The 24,897-nt window shown below is 38.6% G+C and overlaps 1 protein-coding gene across 3 annotated transcripts in view; it reads left to right on the top strand.

The window, feature by feature from the left end:
* The first annotated feature begins 657 nt into the window (after nucleotides 1–657).
* The window catches only part of LOC127569346 (HMG box transcription factor BBX), a 121,974-nt gene continuing 97,734 nt past the window's right edge, over nucleotides 658–24,897 (top strand). For 2 of the 3 annotated variants that reach the window (XM_052013904.1, XM_052013903.1), the window contains exon 1: nucleotides 1,588–1,788. In XM_052013904.1, coding sequence (XP_051869864.1) covers nucleotides 1,780–1,788 — 9 coding nt within the window. In that variant the 5' untranslated portion in view covers nucleotides 1,588–1,779. Of the gene's footprint in view, nucleotides 910–1,587; nucleotides 1,789–24,897 lie in introns of those variants that run through there. The other variant, XM_052013902.1, reaches the window with a different exon arrangement.

Here is a 24,897-nt window from a genome sequence, read left to right as displayed (position 1 = left end):
TCTGGTTACATACTGTATGTTGCATCTGTTGCAAATGTCCCGACGCTTTCTCTGTGGCTTGCTCCTTCCCGTGTTGTGATCCTGTAGTGAAATCGCATGCAATATGCCTGATGACGAGTCCCTATTACAGTAGCTCCGGTTTGTTTCTCCCCATCTCTCCAAACGCACATTTTAGAGAAATCTTAACTGAATCCTGAACGTGGCTTGGGCAGAGGGGAAACAACGAACGTCTCGGCCGGCTTTCTCTTTCAACCTTCTTCCCTTCCCCTTTTCTTGTTCTGCTGGTCTAGTTTAAGCGAACTAAAAACATCGAGTTCTTGCAACAAGCCAGTTCTTTCTGTGTCTCCGTGTGTGTGTGTGTGTGTGAGAGAGAGAGAGACACCGAGAGGAAAAAAGAACGATATGCAGCACTGCTGTGCGCACACATATTTATATAATCTTTTTTTCTTTTTGCAAGGGAAGGTTAGTTAAACACTGTGTGTTGTGCCTGTTTCTGGTAGTTGTTACAGTCTGTCTCTTTGGTTGCTCACGGCTCTTGCTCGGGCCTGGCAACCAATGAGGGTCCCTGTTAGTGGCAGCAGCTTCTCGCCCTCGTACAAACAGCCGGGGAGAGGAGAGGAGAGAGTGAGTGTGTGTGTGAGAGAGAGGAAAAGAGAGAGAGAGAGAGAGAGAGAAGGGGGGGGGGGAGCAGAGGGAGAGAGGCGCCCCCCAGGCCAGTGGGCAACTTCTCCTGCTGACTGTCACTCACACAGCAGCCGACTTTTCAAACACACAACTTCTCTCTCTCTCTCTCTGTCATCGGCCGGGTGATCATCCCACACATTAACACGGGAGAGGGAGAGAGAGAGAGGCTTTAACCGGCCGCCAGCGCCGGACCGGAGTCTGGGCCGCCGCCACCCGCCCCGCCAGGTGTGTACCACAAGACACTCGCCATCGACCGTTTCTCAGCCACTTGTAAACTTTTCCTCCTTTTTTTTTGTTTTGTTTTGTTGGTTGGTTTTTCAAGAGAGAAATGGTTTGTGGCGTTTCGTGTGAGGGACTCGAGTAGGCCAGGAGAGAGCGAGCTAGGCCAGTGGTAACAGAGAGGGAGCCGGCTGATAAACTGTTAGCCCAGGGCAGGGCAGGGCAGCTCCGAGTGGGGTTTGTGGTGACTTAAAAACTACACCGGGGGCCAGCCGGCATCTGTGCCGGGGCTGAGTGTGGGCGGGGGAGGGGGGTAAATCCGCAGATTACAGACAGTCAGCGCTGGCTGTCTCCATACTGTACAATAATGTGATGTTGTCAATAACTTGGGTGCCAGAGAGAGAGGGAGGGAGGGAGGCCTAGTCCTTCAACACCACCCCCCCCCCCACCCCTTCTAATATTTTCTGTTGTTGTGTCTCGCACAAACTCTCCTGTTTGTTTTTGTTTTCTCTCGTTCACCGTGGAATCAACGTTTGCTGCTCGGGGGTCGGAGGGCGTTTCATGCCTTCGGGTTTCTGTCATGGTGAAACAAAAATAAGGACGGGGGAAGAGGGGGGTGGAGGGTGGTGGAGAGAAGGAACTGGATCATTTCAGAGAGCGATCCGTGTGTGTAACGGCGAGAGATCAGCTGGTGCGTTCAACCCGGGTTATAACAAAGTCTCTGCTAATGGGAGAGAGAGAGAAGCCCAATTCACCACGTTTTAATCTTCCGTGAGATCGTTGTGCAGCCACATCGCCGTTTATTTTTTTTTCTTTCTCTTTCTATGCAAAGAGTTTTAGTTACCGTCGTGACCTCGGCCGAAGAAAATATGATGGATGAATAAGGTAGAGACAATATCATCGCTGGCTCTATTATACCTGCTTTTTCTACCCTTTTCTTGCTGTGATCAAATCGCATTATCGTTTCCCACGAGATCTGGTGTTGAATACAGTCGTGCTGTAAAGTCCCTCCTGTTTGTCTTTTTAAGGTTGCACTTTTTATAAAGTGAAATTTCCTAGTCCTGGTGATTGGATACCCCCCTCCCCTCACCTTTTTTTTAAGACTGATGGTGTTGGTGTGGAGAGAGCTGAAACCATTCCACGTCCTGCAAATTACACGTTCAAGCCTTGCATACACTCACTCAGACCAGGGCACTTTTTTTTCCTCTTAAAATATTATTAGTTTGCAAAATACGCGGACAGATCACTGAATCGCCTGGTGATAATTCATCAGAAATCTAACCTTGCAACTAAAGGACGGTTGGGTCGAACCAGGACCGAGAAACCAGCACTGAAATGGCAGCGAATGCCGCTTGTTTTGGGGAGTTTTTCCTCTCTCTCACTGAGTGAGGTTTGCACTTCGTTTCCCCGAAGCAAGATGGACTCTCGCGCTGTGTCTTGTCAGCCTTTAGATCGACATTTTGCACACAGCGATGCAAACTTGAGCTTGGCCTACTTTGCACTGCAATAATTATGGTGGGTTGGAGGAATCCGGCAACATTTAAATGGTGATGGCTTTAAATTATAACTTAGTCACTGTACTTTTTGTTGTTGGATTTGGTTCTGTCGAGTTGCCTGTATCAGAGAGATTTTTTTTGTCTGTTGTTGCAAGTAGTCCTTTTCCGGAACACCCTGTGTTTTGACGTACGGTTACAGTGTACCTGTGTTGCGATCTCATAAAAGTGATTGATTTTAAACTTAATATCATTCTTCAGTACTGAGCAAAACTGCAAAATTACAGCATATTGTACTATTTTAATACGTAAGGCGTAGTGTACGTCCCATGTGCCGAGTATGTATAGCACTGTCGTGTGTCGCTGACAAGTCCTGTAACTACTGGTTGGGGCCAGTGAGCCAATAGCTAGTACATGATTTACAATTGATCTTGAGCAAATTCATCGCATTTTGCCGTATTAATTAAATACTAACAGCCTTTGAGCCAATTATGATATCAATAGCTTGCACTTTGAGTCATAGTGCGTAAGTTTTAATTCATATTCAAGCTAAATACAGGTGTAATATTGTGGTGTTGAGTATTTCAAAATCTCAGTAAATACTAATGTTTTCAAAACTTAAGTTCTTCCAGTAGGATATTGTTTAAAATCAATGTGAAAAGTTATTGTTTGAAGAAAAACAAGCCAAAAGACTTAATCAAAATACCTTGCAATTGCTGACTACTTAATAGGAAATGGCTGTAGTTGTATTATAATAAAGATTTCATCTCGCAATTGATTAAAAATACTTAATACACAACTAATATATCCTGTGCTGTTTGTTGGTGGTCTTCATTACAAGAAAGATGAACTGAGGTTTTCTTGATTGGTCATAAAGTAGCCAATTGGAACAGTTGCTGGCCGGATTTGAAGTTCATAATAGAAGTATCACTGATGTAATTTGACTTAGTTCATTATTTTGTTAGATAGTTGTAATCAGAACTTTATTCTGAAGTACCATTCCTTAGTTTTGGTGTATTACAGATGTCCTGGTATTTTGCAGCTGACAGTAGCATTTTTCTTGTGTTAACATTTTTTTAAAAATGAAGTTTCATTTTAGTTAAGACAATATTGTGAATTAAGATAAGATGTTGTTTTAATACATTCCACTTAATTCTTTTCTCAAAATTACCAAAACTTCAATTATGAGCTTTAAAGATTTTGTATGAATGAAAGCCCATGCATGTTTTGAAAGGGTATTCTATGGTCAAAGTACCATTAGTAGTGTTTTCTAGCAGTTGCATTAACTTGCATTAACAGTAGCATGTACAGCTAAATGACATTTATGATAGATTCTTAAAAAAAGGTTCTGGAGAAAGAGTAAGAATGGTAAATAACTTGATGATTGTTGCAAATAACTGTCAACCCAACATGGAGATGGAAAATGAATTTGTTGAAGCATGCATACAAATGGTGTATTAAACAACAATTGTAGAAAGTTACTAGTTGATATCAGTGACTCTTAACTTTTATTGAGTTATCCTGATACTTGTATTAGAAATATTTGAGGCCAATGATGTAACAAAAAAGAAAAAAAATGTACATTTTATTCTCCTGGGGAATAATTATGATTTTAGACAAGATCATCAAATTTTACTTTCATCAGTTTTCATCAGTAATATTTTATACAATCCATGTAAAAAAAAGATGAACGATGTGAGAGTGTATGTCCAAATTTTGGAACTTATCTATGATAATGTAGTTCATCTCTACATTTTGCCAAGGGGATCACTAAGATTATGTCCTTAATTGGTAAGTTTACCCATCCTGATTGATGTCTTCATTGCACTTCATAAGTCGCAATTCATAAAAAAAAATTGTAAAGGTGAAAATGAGGATCAATCCATATGGTTGGTTGCAAAAGGGGTAAAAGTAGAAGGTAGAGTTGCCTTTGTTTTAGAACAGTTCACCGTTTAACACTCATACCCTTCACTCCACTCACTTTCCTTTACTCTGTAATTTTTATTCATATATGGATGTGGACATGCCTATTGGCCTTAAGAAGTTGGTGGTATACTGCTTTTTTTTTGAACCATTGCAGTCCATGTCGTAATGTATTGATACAACTCAATGGACTGCAAGGCCATTTCAGAGAAGGTAGTTTTTTACACAAAGACCTTGACTAAACTAGTACTAATGAGTATGGTTAGTATAAAATGTTGGGCTTAAAAGTTACATTTGAGAGTGAGAATGCGATTATGTGTTCATGTATCCAGACTACTTATAGCAGATGCTGAATTCTGTTGAAGTGTTATACCTTCTAACTGGCGAAGCTTACGTTTATTTGGGTATGATCTGTATCTATGCTGATGAGTATAAGATAGCAGACCCCACCAATATTATGGTGAGTTCTAGTGCTGATTCTGAGGAGTTCCTGTGACTGCCTATTTAACTAGAAGGTCTAAAAGCTAATTAGTGACTACTAACTTGGATGAAGGAGAGGATATTGGAGAGAGTTGAGTTTTTTTCCTCCCAAGTGATATATCTAGCAATGGAGGAAAAAATTGGGGTGGATTTTAATTTTCTCCAATGTAACACCCAAGTTGGGAAGGCGTTTAACATTTCAAGACATTAGTTAACGACTCTTGTTAATGGGATCAGAAGGACTAGTTCTTTTACTGGCTAGTTTGCTTAAAACGTGCCCTGGCACCATTCTCAGGAAGACCATGGAGATTCTTTGAGGTGTCTTGATCAATATTTATACGTCTACCAGCATCAGTTAAGCATATGATCTTATCAAATTGCTTTTGTGAAATCTTACTGTGGACAAATTGGCTGCTATGTTTTCTACATTACCACAGTCAATGCACATCAGAGTATTTTGATGTGAATGCCCCTGGGTTGTGAAAGACATTGAAGTCTTTCTTGAAACTCTTTTACTAATCAATACCTAAATTTTCTACTTTAAATAGTGTAATTTTGTACGAAGTTCAAAGTATTGCTCAGTCATCTGATTTCAGAATCTTGTAGTATGGCAATAGCTTTTCACACGTCTAACAGTCAGCGGACCAAAAAAATTCTTGGACGAAAATGAAATTGTATAGAAGTAACATCCTTATTGTTATGCTGCATACATTGTCTCTTTTTCTGAGATGGAAAATTGAAAGTGACAGTAAATGTGAAGTCAGATTTACACATATGAAATTTGTTTTTATTTATTCATTTTTTGGGATTTGAGCATCGGTGATAAGGTCAGCATTTATTCTCCATCCCTAATTGTCCTTGAGAATATGGTGTGAGCCACCTTCTGGAACCGCTGTTGTCCTAGTAGAGGTGTACCTGTAGTGTGGTTGGGGAAAGATTTCCTGGATTTAGACCCAGGGATGATGAGCGAATGGCAGATATATTTTCAATGTTGTGCCACTTGGAAAGAAATGACAAATTGGTGCATCCCACGCATTTGAAGCCAATTTGTCCACAGTAAGATTTCACAAAAGCAATTTGATAAGATCATATGCTTAACTGATGCTGGTAGATGTATAAATATTGATCAAGACACCCCAAAGAATCTCCATGGTGATGGAAGTTACAGACTTGCTGCAGCTGCCTAGGAGAGTAACTGCAGTGCATTTTATAGATGGTACAAAACTGCAGCCACTGTATGACAATAATGGAGGGAATAGATATTTAGAGTGGTGCATGAAGTACCATTGACCTGGAATGTCAACCTTTTGTTGATGGAACTGGACTCATCCAAGCAAGTGGTTTATTCCATAACCCAGGACATTTGGTGTCTGACCTGTTCTTGTAGCCACAGTATTAATGTGGCTGAACCAGTGAAATTTCTGATCAGTTGTAACTCCCAGGATGTTGATGATGGGGTCTGATAATCACAAGAACACAAGAAAATGGGAGCAGGAATAGATCAAATGATCATTGGAAACTCCAAAGAAAAAATCTGGTTAAGGTTTCTTCAATATTTCAACTGCTTAAGATGGTGAGTACCTGAACTATAAAAAGAAACAAGGAAGTCCAAGACTTGACTATTTGTTTATGCTACTTTGATTTCAGGAAGGAATAGAATGGCTACCATTTATCTCAGCATTCCTTCTGGTTTAAATCTGGCTTCCTCTTCTTGGTGGCAACTTTTGTTGGAAATACACCTGGCTGTGACTTGTGATCAGATAATGTGCTGCATAATCCTAAGAAGAATGGTTACTTGCTGAGATGTTAGAGAAAGAGTAATTTCTGTTAAATTGAACTCCATGAAGGAGTCTATTTCTTGAGAGAAAACTACAGCAAAATGTAACTTTTCTTATACAATATTATGTAGCTCCAATGTTTTAAGAATGGTATTCCTATTAACAAATTGATTCCTTCATGGGAGGATGTCAGTTTACTAATATTTGACCATTGCAAGATATAGTACAAAGTGGGGTGTGCCTTGAAGATGTAATTATTGCATAATACCTCTTACATGCAGGTATAAATTAATGTAGTTTAGTAAACTTTAAATATGCTTGGTATAATTTTGGTTTTATATATAAGTGGATGGAGCCTAAATGAATTCATTCTATCATGTTGTAGTGCTAATTGATTACTTTCAGAGTGATAATGGTAAATAAGATTTGAATTACATCATGATTTCAGTGTTTGTAAAAGGGAAAACTAACCAGTTTCATCATTTTAGACCCAGCATGAAATTGTATCAATTCATTAGAATTGATTTTGATTTACAAGTTTGTGTGTATTGGCTATTTGACCACAGAGGTATCATTTATTATTGTGCATGCTATTTTGGTTTAATGGGCATTTACACAACACTAATTTTGTGTCAGTGTCTCTTGTAAAATAGTGTATTAAGAAATGTAAGTGGAAAACCAGGTGGTAAACCTCCTTTGTCAATGATGGAGCTCACTGTTTGGTGTAGGCCATTCAGTCACTCAGACTTGTTTTGTGATTCAATTAGATCATGGCCTCATAAATTTCATTGTGGTGATCCCCACCACTTGACACCCTTACCAAATAAAAACCTATTGATTTCCACAAAGAAACCTCCAATCAACCCAGATAACACAGCCTTTTGAGGGAGGGTGTTTCTTATTTGTCTTCTACTATAATTTGCTATAAAAATCATTTTGCTCCTAAATGCTTTAAATTAAGATTTTATCATCTTGTTGGTTTCCTCACCAGAGAAAAATCAAAAATCACTCTTTTGCATCCACCATGTCTAATCCTATTAAGATTTTAAGTACCCAATTAGATCACTTGTCAATCTTCTGCACATCAGGGATGACAGGCCAGTTTTGTACAGTTTACCTTCACACTTTTGAATTTCTTGTACTAAACATAGTAGATTACCCTTTGAAAGATAATTACTTAGAATTACTTCATTTTAAATTGGTAACTTAAATGGCATTGATAGTAATGAGAGGCCATATGCATCAAAACTAAATAGTTTCTGAATGCTGTTCAGTTGGGCTGATGGCTAGGCCAAGTTTGCTGCAATGCGATGAGAAATTGATACAAAAATGTACTGGCTGTACCTCATGTACAGGTGTTGATGGGAAGCACTTTGTAATGTGCTTGCATAAGAAGATCAGGAGTATGAATGAATTTGCCGCAGGATGAATTTGGTTGATCACAATTTGTGTCAAATTGGTTTTTATTGTATTTGGAGATTGATATAGAAGAAATCAAGGGACATATGGATGTAAAGGAAAGTGGCATTGTGGTAAAGAGATCAACCATGACCTTATTGAATGATGAAGCAGGTGTGAAGGCCTGATATTTCTTGTTAAAAGTTTATTAGTTGGTTACTTAAATTTTACCCAAGTGATCAATTTGTTTTTCAGATCTTTCTGTGCAACTAAATTATGTGTGAGAAAAGGCCAAAAGGACCATTGATATTTTGCTCTCTCTCGCAATGATTTGGTATATAAGGTGGTAGAGCAGTCTTTTCTGACTTTATTTCTCATAGTACATTGTACTTCAGCTATACCAATTGTGCCACAGATTTGGAACATTTGTATTTGTGTTCACATGCAGGAAAACTTCAGTTTCTTGATTGCGCAATGTAAATTATGATTTGTACTATAGCATGCGTTGTGATATCATGACTATTTATCAGTGGTCTTTTGACCTGATTAATATACTAAGGAGTATGGACCTTCACTACTTACACTGTAGTATGTGCAGTGATGTTGTGACTGACATGGAGCATGGGAGAAACAAGATTGTTTTTGAGAAAGATTGCATAAAAATTGGAATTACTTGGGGCTGATATTGTGATTTGACAATCCACTACATTTTATTATGGTGGCTAATTTAGTTTTATGATTTATTGTATTTTAAGAAAAGTCAGGAGTGACAAGGCCAAATGAGGGGGTGTAATTATTGAAGCTGCATTGAAATATTGCCCGAAGTGAAAGGATTGAATGGGAAGTGCAATAAATACTATTATTTATACTGGTAAATAGAAAATGGAAAATAATAGGGTCCTACATTGGCATTCATCTGAATAAGAAAATTTTGGTTTCCAGCTCGTTTCCATGATTTGAACTAAAATTCCAGCTAGACACTAAAAATAATTGTCAAATGTGTATCCTTTGTGATGAAGACTGATTCTTCTGCCTCTTTTGGTAGTTTGCAAAAAGATGTTGAAGAACCTTTGCAGTGGAAGAGTAGTTACTTCATGTTCTTGCTAATGCTCTCCTTCGACCAATATAATCAAAAAATTCCTGCCTAGCTTGCTGAATGAAGAATGCTTTCCTGCATAAAATAGTGGCCACAGTTCAAAGCAATTCTTTGTGATGCGTCTGGATTTTTTTTTGAAAATTGTAAAGTGTTGCTATATAAAGTTTAAGTTCATTTTTTTCAAATGTGTCAATGAATGAGACGAGTGATTATTAAATATATGTCTACACCCATCTGTACCAATTCTTTTTAAAATGTTATTCATTCATAGAATGTGACCATTGCTTACAAGGCCAGAAGTTATTGCCAAATTGACTTCAGTAAGTGGTTTTGAGACTTTTTGAGTGTTGAAGGATTTCCAGAGTTTTGTCCAATTAGTGATGAGGGACTGTTGCTGTATTGAATGAGGGACTGTTGCTGTATTGAATGATACATAACTTGAGGCAAAATTTGACCATGACAATGCTATTGAACCTCCAAGAATGGTGGTTAATTCTCTGACTGGAAAGTGTTATTTCCTCATGCTTGCTTGGTATGCATTTTACTTGCTACAAGCGAGATCAAGCATGGGTATTGTCCAAGTCTTCCTACATATAGGGACAAACTGCTTCATTTTCTGAGAAATTATGAATTGGACTGTTACAGTGAACTTCTAGAGTGATGTCTCAGGGATTTGGTCTCCAGCAAACATAAACTTCCTTTGCAATAGGTATGGCTCCAACCAGTGAAGAATTGTTTCCTTAAATTTACATTTCCTTCAGTTTTACTGGGGTTCCTTGGCATCACAATTGCTGCTTTGAAGTCAAAGAGAAATACTCTTGCCTATGGAGTTTATTTTCTTTGTCCATGCAATGAGATCTGGAGCCAAGTGTCCTGGTGGAAGGACATTTGAGCATGTATATAATTACTACTTTACAGTAACATCACCAACACCTTTCATCATTTTGCTGATGATTGAGACTGCTGTTGATGGTGCAGCAACTGGCCAGATTGGGTTTCATTTTGTTTGTTTATTTCTGGAACCAGACAATTTAAGGCAGTTTTCCCACTTAGTAAGGTAGATGCCATTGTGTTCTGACAAAGGGTGTCCAATCTGAAACATTGACTCTGTTTCTCTTCCTACATATGGCCTGACCCACTGAATAATTCCAGCATTTTCTGTTTTTTGTTTTAGATTGTCAGCATCTGCAAGCTTTTGATTTTCAGGCTAGATGCCATCTATTGTACCTGTATTGGAAATGTTTGATTAGTTCTGGAAGCAGTTTGTAAGGGGTATTGTTAGCTACCACAGATTTTTCTATTTAATGATATGATTGTTCCCACACACTTCTGGCTGGCCTCCCCATTTCTACCCTCTCAACTTGGGATCATTCAAAGCTCTTCTGTCATGGTTCATTGAAGATTCAATAGTTTGATTTCTGGGATGTGTTCATTGTTTTGCAAGGAAAGATTAAACGACCTGTAGTCCCTGGAGTCTAGAATGATCTGAAATTATCTTATTGACATACTTAAGTTTCTGAGGGAACTTGATAAGAAAGTTGCTATTTCCCAAACTAATTGGGATAGTCTCAGGAAAAGGGGCGCTCATTTCTCCTCTAAGGGTTATGAATCTTAGGAATTCCCTTAGAGTTAGGGATGTTAGTTCAGAAAGAATATCAAGACTGAGGAAAATTTTTGGACTAGAGGGGAATCCTGGATTTTGGGGGTCAGACAGGAAAGAGTTGAAGTCAAAGATCAGATCTGCCATGCTAATAAGTGGTGGAGAAGACACAAGAAGCTATACAGTAAACTCCTCCTATTTCATATATTCTTGAATTGAATTGGTTTATTTTTGTCATATTTACCTAGGTACACTGAAAAACTTTGTTTTGTGTGCCATCCACGCAGATCATTTCATTACAATGGTGCATTGAGGTAGTACAAGGGAAAACAGTAACAGAATGCAGAATAAAATGTTACAGTTTAGAGAAAGTGCAGTCCAGGCAGACAATGAGGTGCAAGGCTATAACGAGGTAGATTGTGAGGTCAAGAGTCCATTTTATCGTACTAGTGGTCCTTACAATAGTCTTAGAACAGTAGGATAGAAGCTGTCCTTGAGCTTGTTGGTATGTGCTTTCAGGCTTTTGTGTCTTCTGCCCACTGGGAGGGGGGAGAAGAGAGAATGTCTGGGGTAGGTGGGTCTTTCATTGTGTTGGCTGATTTACTGAAGCAGTGAGAAGTGTAGACATGGAGGGGAGGCAGGTTTCTGTGATGTGCTGGGCTGTGTGCACAACTCTCTGCAGTTTCTTGCACTCACGGACAGAGCAGTTGCCATACCAAGCCATGATGCATCCTGATAGTATGCTTTCTTCTTACCCTGTATTTGCTGACCTACAGTGTGTACTGCTAAAACAATGCTTAATTTTAAAGATCTCGCTCTTGTTTTCAGATCCCTCTAGGGTTTTATCCTTCCGGATCTCATAATCTTCAGGTTCAAAATATCCCTTTCAGCCCTCCTGATCATCTCCAGTGAAAATTCCTGAATTCAGTCACTTCACCATTGGTAGCCAAGGCCCTAATTCCCATTTTAATCCTTTTCATTCCTTCCATCTCTCCTTGAGGCTTTTGGTCATCTGTGCTAATATTGCTTGGAGTGGTTTGATGTCAAATTTTGTTTGATAATGTTGCTTGTCAAGTGCCTGGAAATATTTTGCTGTGTCTAAGGCACCACATTAATGTAAGGAGTCCTGCTGTATCAAGTATTTCAGCTGTTTCTTGATATCACACATAGTGGATTAAGTTATCTGAAGTCTCATTTGTGATGCTGGGGACTTCATGGAGAGGCCGAATGATTCATGTGTTGGACGCTTCTTGAAGATGGTTCCTAATACCTTTTGCACTTGCATGCTTAGCTTGGTCCTTGTTGAGATTGGGGACTTCCATTGGGGTTATTTGGTTTCCACTGCTTACAACTGGATGTGGCAGAAATCAGAGCCATGATCCAATTCCTTTATCGTGGGATCTCTTGGTTCTTCTGCTGACTAGCAAACATGTAGTTCAGTGTTGTAGCTTCATCATGTTGTCATCTTATTTAATGCCTATCTATATTCAATGAACCAGGGTGTGTCTTGATTGTATTGGCAGTGAGAGATATGCAAAACCATGATTTTTATTCATTTATTCATATGATGTGGGCATCACTGGCAAGGCCAGAATTTATTGCTCATCCCTGATCGTACTTTTGTCTGTACCTTCAGTTTATGGAGGTGGGCTCCAGACAGATTTTGATTTGGTAATTTTGTAAGGGTAGAATTTTGGGCAATATAATGGTAATAAATGAAGTGGAATATTTTATTGTTTTTAACACTCCAACACTAAAGAATTAACTCCTGTTTGTATTCCAAGTATTTTTCAAGATGTGGTCATGGGTACCACTTCTATTGCTTGATGAAAGCAAGTTCCATATTTTGGTGGCATGACCTTTGGCTGCATTCTCTCCTTGGGAAGAAACATCTGTTTTACTTTTCTCAAAGATGGGAACATATATGGTTGTCCAGTTATCAAATCCAGGTTTCACTGATGTTTCTTTGACAATCACTTCAACGTATTTCTATTTTGGCCAATTAAATATCATCCTCAATAACGGTATCAGACTACAAGAAGACCACCACTATCCAGGACAAACCACCCCATCAATGGACCTTAAACATTCATTCTCTTCACTGCTGGTTGCAGTGGGTACAATCTTTAAAATGCACTGTAATTACTTATGTCAACTTTTGGCATCACCTCTCAAACCGGTGACCTTTACCACTGAGTGAAGAATGGTAGCAAATGCATATGAACATCACCATCCACGGATTTTCCTCCAAGTCACGTACCATCTTGACTTAAAAATATATCGCCATTCATTCATTGTCCCTGGGTTTAAACCCTTGAATTCCCTTCACAACAGCATGGGAATACCTTCACCAGAAGGACTGCAGCATTTCAAGCTGGCTTATTGCCACCACTTTCTCAGAGGCTATGAGGGATGACCTGTAAATGGTGGCCTTGCCAGTGATGCCTGAATCTCAAGAAAATGAATAAACAATGCAGGGTTTGATCTGGCATTTGAAAATAAATGCGTAGAGGTAAAAAAAATGGACTTTATTTGTATTGCAAAAGAATTTTTGAAAAATCAGATTAGAAATATTGAAGGATTTTTTCTGTAGACAGCGATAAACAGAAAAATGAACCTGTGACTATTGTATGCTTTATTGACTCTATTATTGGCAGAAGACTATGGTTTTTTACTCATTGAAATTTATAGCGTTTTTCTGTAAGAAGGTAGAATTGCGGGAGATGATCAGCCAAGATCATAAATAATGGCAGAACAGATTCAAAGGGCCAAGTAGCTGACCCGTGCTCTTGATTCTTGTTTTTAAATGGATTAAGATTGGATTTTATGACTTGGACTGAATGCAACACTTTCTTTCATACCACAAGTGATGGAACTCTGTCACTGAAATCTTCTAGACATTAAATATTTCTCATTTATCACTGAAGTTGGTTGTTGCTGTTGCAAAAGGTCCTCATTGTTACTAGTGCTAGAAATCGAAATAAAAAGGACTTTCAGAAATACTTAACAGACCGTGCAGAATATGTGGAAAGAAGAAACAAATATTAGAGTTTCAAATTATTGGAATAAAGTCATGGAAGGTCGGTCACCGATCTGAAAAATTGACCTTTGAATGTTAACTGTGTTTCTCTTGTGCAGATGTTCCCTGATCTGAGAATTTTCAGCAGTTTCTGTTCTTTTTAAATATTATTACAACTGTTTAAATTACGTTATGGCTTAGGATAACTAGAAGATGGAGAGTTTACTTTCTGTATAGCATTTGCATTGTTCTCTGATCCTATTTTCCAAACACGCTCTTTTAAAAACACTTCCTAGATATGGTGAAAATTCATCGACCTGAAATTTTAACTGTGCATCTCTCTCTCCTCGGAAACTTCCTGACCTGAGTATTTCAAGAACTTTCTGTCTTTATTTCAGAATCTGCAGTTTTTTTTGCTTTATGACTGATTTTTCTATGCACCTTTCATGTTGCAGCAGTATAAGACTTGGGTTAAACCACATTTGGCGTATTGTGCAGTTCTTGTCACCACAGGTATATGGAGGCTTTGGAGAGTGTGCGGAGATTCGCCAGGATGTTGCCTGGACTGGAGTGTCATAGCTTTAAGGAGAGGTTGGACAAATTTGGATTGTTTTCTCTGGAGCGTCCGAGGCTTAGGGGTGACCAGATAGAAGTATATAAAATTATGAGAGGCATGGATAGGATATCCTGATAGTCTTTCTCAAAGGTTGGAAATATCAAATGCTAGAGAGAATAGGTTTGAGGTGAGAGGGGGAAAGTTTAAAGGAGATTTTACAGAGTGGTAGGTGTCTGTGACACGTGCCAGAAAGTTGGTAGAAGCAGATACGATGGCAATGTTTAAGAGGCTTTTAGGCAGATGCATGAAGAGGCAGAGATTGGAGGGGTATAGACCCCATGCAGGCAGACGTGGTGGGCTGAAGAGTCTGTTCCTGTGCTGTGCTCTTTGGTGTACTGTGTTCCACCTCTGTGGCTGAAATTATTGATCACTGTTTGGGCTTCACATAGAAATTTTTCTAATGTACTTTTCCTAATCATTCTTTCTTCTCATTTCATTTTCTGTTGACCTCTGTCTAGCTGTCAATCACTTTTCTTTATCTCTCCCTCTCATTCTGACGTTGCTTCCCTCTTTTTGTAAGTCTTTGTCTCAATCTCTGAAAGTTATGGTTTCTCTTTCTCTTCCCCTTTCTGCATTCCTATCTGTACTGTCTTATAGTCTCCCACTCTTTCCCAAACAGACTGGTGAAACTGACTTGTAATTGCAGGAATGCTGTTATATACTACTTTGATTGTCAAACCACAGCTCTCCATTTCAGCATTAGAACTTACCATGATTCCTAATATCCTAAACACTACAAAGATACTTGACTAGAAATTCTGGTGCATCTTAATGGCTGTGCCGGATGAGTGTAGCAGCCAGGTGCCCATGACCCATTTCTGCTATTGACTCTCTGCTGAAAACTTCAGTTGCACAATTTTAGCATTGAAAATGTGCCTCCTGTTCTCACTGCAGAGGCCGGGTTCTGGATGGTCGAAAGCCACAGGCTTGATTGGCTCATTTTGGCCATGGATAGAGGGATCAAAGCCTTTCAGGAAGGTACGAGGTAGGGCAGTGGGGGGACTGATTGGGGATCGGCAGTTCAGGGAATGTAGGACGAAATTAGGGAATTATCAGATCAGAAACACAAAGGACATCAGAACTGGCTGTTCTCGTGGGAGGGATTTTGGAGTCACTGGAGACAGTTGGTGGAGGAGGGTTGGGAGTGAGGTTGGGGGTCAGCATGATGGTGTAGTGTTAGGCAAAGTATGAAGTTGGTAATTCTATTATCTGGCAAGTGCCCTAATTCAACACTGCGCTGGAAAGACCATGTTATCCCCAGAGTGCCCAACGATGATTGCTCCCAGAACGATGCGGTCAATGATCCCCTACAGTGCTCCAAGAGGACCACTGTATGGTGAATAATATTGTCCTGTGTACCCCAAAAATGCCTGGTCAAATTTCCAGATTGACGTGAAATGATTTGGTCCATGGAGATGGGAGAGGTTCCGGAAGATTGGAGGGTTGTGGACGTTGTTCCCTTATTCAAGAAGGGGAGTAGGGATAGCCCAGGAAATTATAGACTGGTGAGTCTTACCTCAGTGGTTGGTAAGCTGATGGAGAAGATCCTGAGAGGCAGGATTTATGAACATTTGGAGAGATATAATATGATTAGGAATAGTCAGCATGGCTTTATTAAGGGCAGATCCTGCCTTACGAGCCTGATTGAATTTTTTGAGGATGTGACTAAGCGCATCGATGAAGGGAGAGCAGTAGATGTAGTGTATATGGATTTCAGCAAGGCATTTGATAAGGTACCCCATGCGAGGCTTATGGAGAAGGTGAGGAGACATGGGATTCAAGGGACATTGCAGTGTGGATCCAGAACTGGCTGGCCCACAGAAGGCAAAGAGTGGTTGTTGAAGGGTCGTATTCTGCGTGGAGGTCGGTGACCAGTGGTGTACCTCAGGGATCTGTACTGGGACCCTTACTATTTGTGATTTTTATAAATGACCTGGATGAGGAAGTGGAGGGGTGGATTAGTAAGTTTGCGGATGACACGAAGGTTGGGGGTGTTGTGGATAGTTTGGAGGGCTGTCAGAAGTTACAGAGGGATATAGATAGGATGCAAAGTTGGGCTGAGAAGTGGCAGATGCAGTTCAACCCAGATAAGTGTGAAGTGGTTCATTTTGGTAGGTCAAATATGTTGGCAGAATATAGTCTTAATGGTAGGACTCTTGGCAGTGTGGAGGATCAGAGGGATCTTGGGGTCCGAGTCCATAGGACGCTCAAAGTGGCGTTGCAGGTTGACTCTGTGGTTAAGAAGGCATGTGGTGTATTGTCCTTCATCAATCGGGGAATTGAATTTAGGAGCCATGAGGTATTGTTGCAGCTATGTAGGTCCCTGGTCAGACCCCACTTGGAGTATTGTGCTCAGTTCTGGTCGCCTCGCTACAGGAAGGATGTGGAAGCCATAGAGAGGGTGCAGAGGAGATTTACAAGGATGCTGCCTGGAATGCGGAACATGCCTTATGAAAGCAGGTTGAGGGAACTCGGCCTTTTCTTCTTGGAGAGACGGAGGATGAGGGGCGACCTGATTGAGGTGTATAAGAGGTATTGATCGGGTAGATAGTCAGAGGCTTTTCCCCAGGCCTGAATTGGTGGCCACAAGAAGACATAGGTTTAAGGTGCTGGGGAGTAGATATAGAGGAGATGTCAGGGGTAAGTTTTTTTACTCAGAGAGTGGTGAGTGCGTGGAATGGGCTGCTGGAAACGGTGGTGGAGGCTGATACGATAGGGTCTTTCAAGAGACTGTTAGATAGGTATATGGAGCTGAGTAAAATAGAGGGCTGTGGGTAAGTCTAGTAATTTCTAGGGTAGGGACATGTTCGGCACAGCTTTGTGGGCCAAAGGGCCTGAATTGTGCTGTAATTGTTCTATGTTCTATGAAATGGTCATAACTATATTTCATGTGGCTTGGGGGGGGGGGGGGGGGGGGGGGAAGAAAATTCAATTTTCAATTCTATTACCCAGAGGGGTGAATGAGTGATGCAATTGCATATCTAGGCAATGCTTTTTTCTGGGAGACCTCAGCGATATGTCATATTCGAGTTAGTCTGTATAAAATAACTTGCATGTATTCTAGAATTCTTTTTAGGCTTTTACTTTCTCCTCATTTGCTGTCAGCATTATAAAGTGTCATCCTCAGTTTAGCTCATGAATTCAATATTTGCTGTGAAGCACCCACTAAATGGAAGAGTTAAAATTTCTTCCTTTTACACCAAGTATCTTTCTCTCTTTTAAATTAAGGTTACCAATTCACAGCTGAAGTATAACGTTTGTGCTTTGGGATTGAACCCACAAGCAACTGGATTAAAATTATGCAAACTTATTTTTAAGGGCGACGAGTTAATAGTTCTGATGCTGATCTTTAAGCAATGGAGGCATGCATCAGAAATTTAGTTGTGGAAGCCTGTGTACAATCTGTAGTTATTGCCCAATAATTTTAAGAGACAGAAAAATGTGAGGAGTGTATGTTGACTTTTGTACATGGTAATTATACTTTAATTTGTCAATTTCAATTGGTACTATGATTTCATAAAATGTATTAACCATCAGGTTTTTCAGTGTGGAGTGTGTAAGAAGGGGGTCTATTTTGCTGTACTTGGTTCTGTAATATTTGAGGCAACAGTTGCTGTATAATCTGCCCAGTTTATTTTGTTTGATGGATTCCATAAGTAAATGAACCACATGTTGTTTGAAAATCTCAATTTATTTAAAAGCCACAACCTGCAGGTGTATTTATTTCATGCTGCTGAAATTTTATGATAACTGTGATATATCATTGTAGATCAGTTAATAATGAAAGCTATATTGATGCCTGCAGGGACAGTTGAACACTCTGGCTCCCCTTACTGGCCAAAAAGTACTGTGGACTTTAAGGTTAGGGGAACCATTTACAGTATATATGTGTTCAGTACGATTATTTTGGAGATAAGGAAAACCTAGGCCTCTGCTAATAGCCCATAACTTAACTTTAAACTTAATGGAGGGAACTTAAAGGATTGCTAAGGCCTGATGAGCAACATCTCTTTTCCTTTCTATTTTTGGATGTTGAGAGTACTTAAACAGTATAATTGTTTTAATTTTTTAAAATCTTAGTTCATTCTGAAGTTGTGGCCCTTTATCCCCATCTGAAAAAAATGGTCAGAATACAACCCATGTCACCAATTTATTCCTAAGGTTATAATTGTGATTGGTTCTTTCATGATTAAAACATGGAAACATAGAAGGGGGATTTTTTTTCAATAAATTGGAAATCTTTACTAAAATTTTTCTGCAATACTAAATTGCTCATAGTAATACTGAGTTTTTAATCATGATTACACAAAAGGTATATGCAAGATCTGCCTGTAATTGACTTCTAACTTAGCTATTTCATAACTATAGTTCTTATTTCCTGTAGAAGTACAAGTAGCAGTGCTTGTTGGCCATAGCAATTATGGCTTCAGCCAAAAGTATACAGGAGCATCAATCCTTACTGCCTCCTATCTCAAATAAGGGCATTTGGCTAAAACAGTTTGTGTTTGCATTACTAATTTATTTTTGTCACAACTTTGTGCAGTTCTGCCTCAGGGAGCTGTTCTAGAGATGTACTGGCATTTCGGTGTTGTGTTTAAAATACAGTATTTGGGATCCTTAGGGGAAATTGAGGAAAATATGTAAAATTGAAATTCTTTTGTATTTAATACTTAGATGATTGTTACTATTTGATTCAACAGGAAAATTATGCCAAATCAGATATCCTCAAAATTTTGTCCTAAACAGAATTAATAAAATATTTATTAATTTTCAGTAATAAGAGTTTTGTTCTGAAGATTTCGATTTTGAAATTTAACTGATGACTGATTTCTTCATTTTGCAAGGGTGAAACTTCCTGCTGATTTAATCAGTATGATTGGCACTCTCTTGCTTTTCTAAAATGGAAATCTTGGGAGATCATTTCTTTGGTTATTGGAAGCTTATTTTAAAATATGCTAAGGATGATAAAATTGCTAAAACATAAATACATAAAACTATCATAAAACAAAATATATTACTGGCCAACTAATTCATGCTAAGCAGTTGGGAATTGTTGCTTGTTATTTTCCCATTAATGACATTCTTTGCTGTGAATATCTTGTATAAAAGACGCAAACTCCACTAGCAATTACTGAAGGGGCAGTATGGTACGAGACTTAAAATCGAATGGAACCACCCATGGAGTTTACAGATAAAATCAAGATCCTTTGGGTTATACTTTGATCAATACCCAATTTTAGGCAAAGTTAAATTTCTCTAAAACTCATAGCTTCACTCTCAGCTTTTTATCATCCAGATATATCTTTTTAATGGCTTTGAAATTACTCCCCAGTTGTCTATTATTGTTTGTACGCAGATTTGCTAAACTGTTAATTTTATCTTTGCCATCTTAGGACTGTAGCATGAATGACTTCCAAATAAAATTTAAACTTATAACATACCCTTTCTGAAAACTAGAACCATTAGGATTATATTACTATAGGAAAAATACTGTAAAAATACTTTTGTTTAGGGATCGGTATGCTAGGAAAACACAGATCTTGAACCTCTTGGTTTGACTCCTCATTAAGGAACAGTCCTTTCTTTGCTTTACTCAAGTCAGGGACTGAACAATACCAAAGTTAGCTCACCTGGTGTTCTATATCACCCAATTTTAGTTGAATTTGAGTTTGCCTAACCATTACAAGGTACAGAGTGAATGAATTAATCCTTTCTTGCCAGAACACCATGGAAGAACTCTGACAAGTTGATCCAAATATTAATTGGTTGTTAATGCGCTGAGCAATTTCCACTTTTTAAAATGAAAAATGGAGCATCTAACAGTTACTAAATGCAATTGGTTTTAGATGGGTTTACCCAGCAATTTGAATAATAGTTAGAAAGACAGATCAGTAGTCCAGAATTTGCAATCAGCAGCAAAGTTCATTAAGTTCTAGTGATCTTTGTGGCAAATGCTTCCCCTTCTGATGTTTGCTGCTATCACACATCTGTTTGAAAAGAATCCTTGGTACTCGGCAAATGATTGTAAAAAGCTGGCAGAATAGCACAGAATTTGCACAGATTGCAAATTAGGTACCTGAAAATGTGGATTTTATTGACATTTTAAACATTATACAAAGTATTAAGTATTGAAATATAAATTTAAGGTTTAATATGTTCAAAGTAGAAGTTAAAAAAGCATAAATATATTTAAAAATCAAAGTTTTATGCTTTGAAATATTTATGCAAGGAAATACATTACACACGTATATAGATAAAAATAAGCACCCGATATTTTGGAGTAATTATAGATTAGTAGCCATCAAAAATTCAAACTAAGCACATAATTATATGTTGTCTTTCAGTATGGCTTTCCCATTCACCTGAAAATTCAAGTCAGTTGACATTATTCCCCTTGATTTCCGTGAAGGCTTCAAACAGTGCAGACTAGAAGTGCTCTAAATCACCGCAAAAAAATTTGCGATTTCATTATTAAACTTTGCTTGTGCAGAAATCCTGACTCATTGTCAATTTTGCAAAGTTCTGATGGCGAATGCCAGTAGTTTTACCATTATTACCACAGTAATTCAATATTTTCTGGATTGCTTGTTAAATTTTAGTGGTAGTCAATGTCTGTGTACTGCAAGTTGGTGAGACCAATTGGGAGTATACACTTTGAATAGGCAACGATTTTACAGCAACGGTTAATGTGTTTGTGGGGTGAATGATTAGTAAGGGCATTGTGATTGAATTTGATCTTACCCTTTTTGGACAATGATAGCTTTTCGGTGCATCAAGTTGGCGAGCCCCTTCAGAGCTTATTATCTATTCCACCTTTAGTCTAACTAAATCTATCTGTTGATTCTTGCATTCTGATTTCTGACAGTGTTATAGAGAAATGACTCCTGACTCTCTTAACACTTCTGTTCCTTGCCCTTGGTAGTTGCAAATAGAGAAAGAATAAGACAATGTACTTGTAAAATTACACTTTTTACACCTGCTGGGGAAGTAACAACAGATGAAGGCAAAGTACCATATAACTACAAATAAAAACTACATTTAAAATAGTCAAGATTTAAAAAAAAAGCGTTCCAAGGTATTTCGAGGATCTCCTTAATGGATTGGATATTACTGGATCCAGGCTCCTGTCCACGGCCATGCTAATTTGGTACTAATGTTTAGTGTATCCTTGTTGATCGCTATATATTTGTGGCATCTGGCAAGTTGCAGTGAGGCTTAAATGGCAAGCAGGCCTAAGGAAGTGTAATCCTGAGAACTCGACCCTGAAATTTCTCTTACAGTCCTTGATAGAAGGCAAGGTTGTCAAGGATTTTAAGTTTTTAAATGCCTGTGACATTCACACTCCTTTAAAGGCTACTAAAACTGTTTCAAGAAAGTAAAAATTATTTAAACATTCTTAGAAATTTAATTGAACAGACACAGAATCACTTGCTAGTCATCAAAATCATTGAACCAGAAAAAAAAGTTACTTTTTAAATTAAATTTTTCACTTTCCTCATTCCACAGGCTGAGAACCTCCATTCAAATGAATGGGGGACTAGAAATTGCTTTACTAGATTTTATTAGCATTTCAACAACTTTGTTTTAATTCTGACTTTGAAAGTTCCACAAACAGAATTATCGTCTGTAATACCAGATGGTGTCAATTTTGGCATGAATTATTGCAAGATCTCGCAGCTGCCGGCATTTAGCCTAGCAGCTGTGACTCCAGCAGCCAACTTTTATAAAGACATACTCCAATACGAAGAGCACTATTGCGGAGTCCTGCTGCTAAAACAAAATGAATGCCGAAATAGTGGGAAGGAGATGTGAGAATGGGCTACAGACAGGTTGGTGAAGAACTCTATCTACTGGAGAAACATTCTTTGTGCAAGGAAACCAAGACTAAAGACAGAGGTTCCTGGCAGGAGATCACTAGGTAGGCTTTTGGAAATAGTAGTACTACTTGGCTGCAGTCCATGGATCCTATACTTTAGGGAAGCCTGCAATGTAGGAAAATGTCTATTTCCAGCATTTTCTGTTTTTATTTTAGATTTCGAGCATTTGCATTTTTTGTTTTTGATTTCCATGCTTGCACTGCCTGCTGCTGTTGACTGAAGGAAAATCAGATGAAGCCTTCCCTTGGAGCCTGCATGGGAATAGACCACCAGACTTCTAAAACTTGCTTCACCATTCAATAAGATCATGGCTGGCTCTGCGTTACTGCCTACCCTGGTAACCTTTCACATCATTGGTTAAACAGAACCTGTCTGCCTTTGCCTTAAAAATACTTGAAGACTGCATCCACTCCTTTTTGAGAAAAGAAATTCAAAGACTCATGACCCTCTGAAAGGAAACAACACGGTTTCACCTTTGATGTGAGATGGGCCACACCAAATAGCGACACTTAGTCCTAGATTCAAGAGGAAATTTTTTCTCCAAATTCATCCTGTCAAGACCCCACAAGCTCTTGAATGTTTCGGTGACTAAACTGCTGTTTTTCAGTCCAGTGAGATTGAAAATTTATGCTGGAGTTTAATTTGTGTAAATTAACTGCTTTTGAGATCATTTGGGGAATTATATGCTGATTAAAAAGGTGCCCACCAAAATGTCAGGGGTCGAGTTTCCTGATGGGCATTAAGGTACCCAGAAATGTGAGCAATGTTGTTTTATTCTGGGTCAAGTTGATTTATTTTCAATTGCGAAGCACTGTTTTATTCAGAGTGAGGGATTTTTAGGCCAGGGATTGACTTTGCATAAGATTGGAGAGTTGGATTCTCAACAGGTTCAGTCTGCTGACTCCACGTTAAGTCCAGTGACGGAGTGAAGTGGCAGTATGGTGACATTTATTGCAGGGGTTCCATGTAAATGGCTAAATGGAGCTCTTGTCAGAGCCAATGCCACAGCTAGTCTGATTCCACTCGGTATCCAAAACAAAATCAAGAATTTCTACAACTGAAAAATCTGAGGATAAATATATCTGGAAAAATTCACTGCCTCTATCTCTTGTAAATGTTCTGGAATGATGAAGTTTAATGAGTCATGGTCACCGAAATATTCCACACTTTTTTTAACTCGTATGTCAGTCTTCTCCTTAATGAAGGATCTTTCACAGGATAGCTGTTGTATGAAGTCCCCTTGTCCTACTGACATGCTGTCTTGAGCTCAGCCTTCTATGTTAGTTGTCTTATCAGTGGCCAGGAAGATCCTGCTTAAATGAGTTTTCGCTGGAGTAATACTGAGTTTTCAATTTTACAACTTTCAGTTTAACTATTGATTTTATTTTTTGCACACATTTTAGCACAAACTCTAATTTGAAACATAATTTTGCCGATTTGGGAGACATATTTCCTGCCAGACTTTGAGTGTAGCCATTCTGTTTCTCAAATGTATTTTACTTTTGTTTTGCTCAAATACTCTACTGCATATATTTCTGAGCTTAAGATAAGATATCTTTATTAGTCACACGTACCTGGAAACACACAGTGAAAAGCATCTTTTGCGTAGAGTGTTCTGGGGGCAGCCCACAAGTGTCGCCATTCTTCCGGCGCCAGCATAGCATGCCCACAACTTCCTAACCCGTACGCCTTTGGAATGTGGAAGGAAACTGGAGCACCCAGAGGAAACCCACGCAGACACAGGGAGAACGTACAAACTCCTTACAGACAGCGGCTGGGATTGAAACCGGGTTGCTGGCGCTGTAATAGCGTTACGCTAACCGCTACATTACCATGCCTGCCATTGTTGATCAACTGCAGATTTGAAAATGTAGTAGTGCTTTATTAAAATGATGATAAGGTAATCTATTTTCATCATGTGCATTTTAGTGTGCTTTTCTAAATTTTGTAATTTTGTGTGTTCTGTATTATAACATTAATTTTTTATCTCACTTTTCTTTTGAGAGTCTGTATTGGGGCAATGATTTCTAATGGTGATCTGTTTAGCCATTGGTATTTTTTCAGTCAATGTTAAAATGTTCGATCGGGTTTTAATAAGACTTCACAAAATTTTACTGATATTAGGTTTGCAGTGAAATTAGCCGTACCTAGAGCTTGGGCTATGTCTCCAAGTGTACTTGAATTGAGAACTAACTTGTAAAAGTAGCCACTTCATTGGACTATTTTCTCATTACATCCTTGATTGCACTTGAATGAATTTCATGAATGAAATTACATTGTTGTGAATACAGATTGATACAGATATGATTTGATTTTAATTTTAACTAAAGTTACAAGATGATTTATTGTATTAATAGTGGATTTATTGGTAAAATTCGTATAGTGTCAACTTTGTACATGCATATTTGCGTCAGGCGTATACGAAGTTGAAACTGGTTAATGTATTTTGTGCCTATATAAAAAAACAACATATTAGTATGATGAAGTAAAATGAAATTTTAGCTATCTTTATATTGAAATACATAAACCTATCCAACTTCAATCTCTATATTAACTTACTTTCTAACTCTGGAGCCAAAACAGAGTGTCTTTCGATGCATCTAGCTGGGATATGTGACTGCCTGGAAATATGGATACTCATCCAAAGTAGCCCTGATCACACCGGTATTCTTTATAGCACGTTGGTCTGGATTTTGCAGAGTGCACTTGTTGCT

This window comes from Pristis pectinata, chromosome 4 (assembly GCF_009764475.1).
Source record: "Pristis pectinata isolate sPriPec2 chromosome 4, sPriPec2.1.pri, whole genome shotgun sequence".
NCBI classification, from domain to species: Eukaryota; Metazoa; Chordata; class Chondrichthyes; order Rhinopristiformes; family Pristidae; genus Pristis; species Pristis pectinata.
This window is presented reverse-complemented; position numbering and strand designations above follow the sequence as displayed.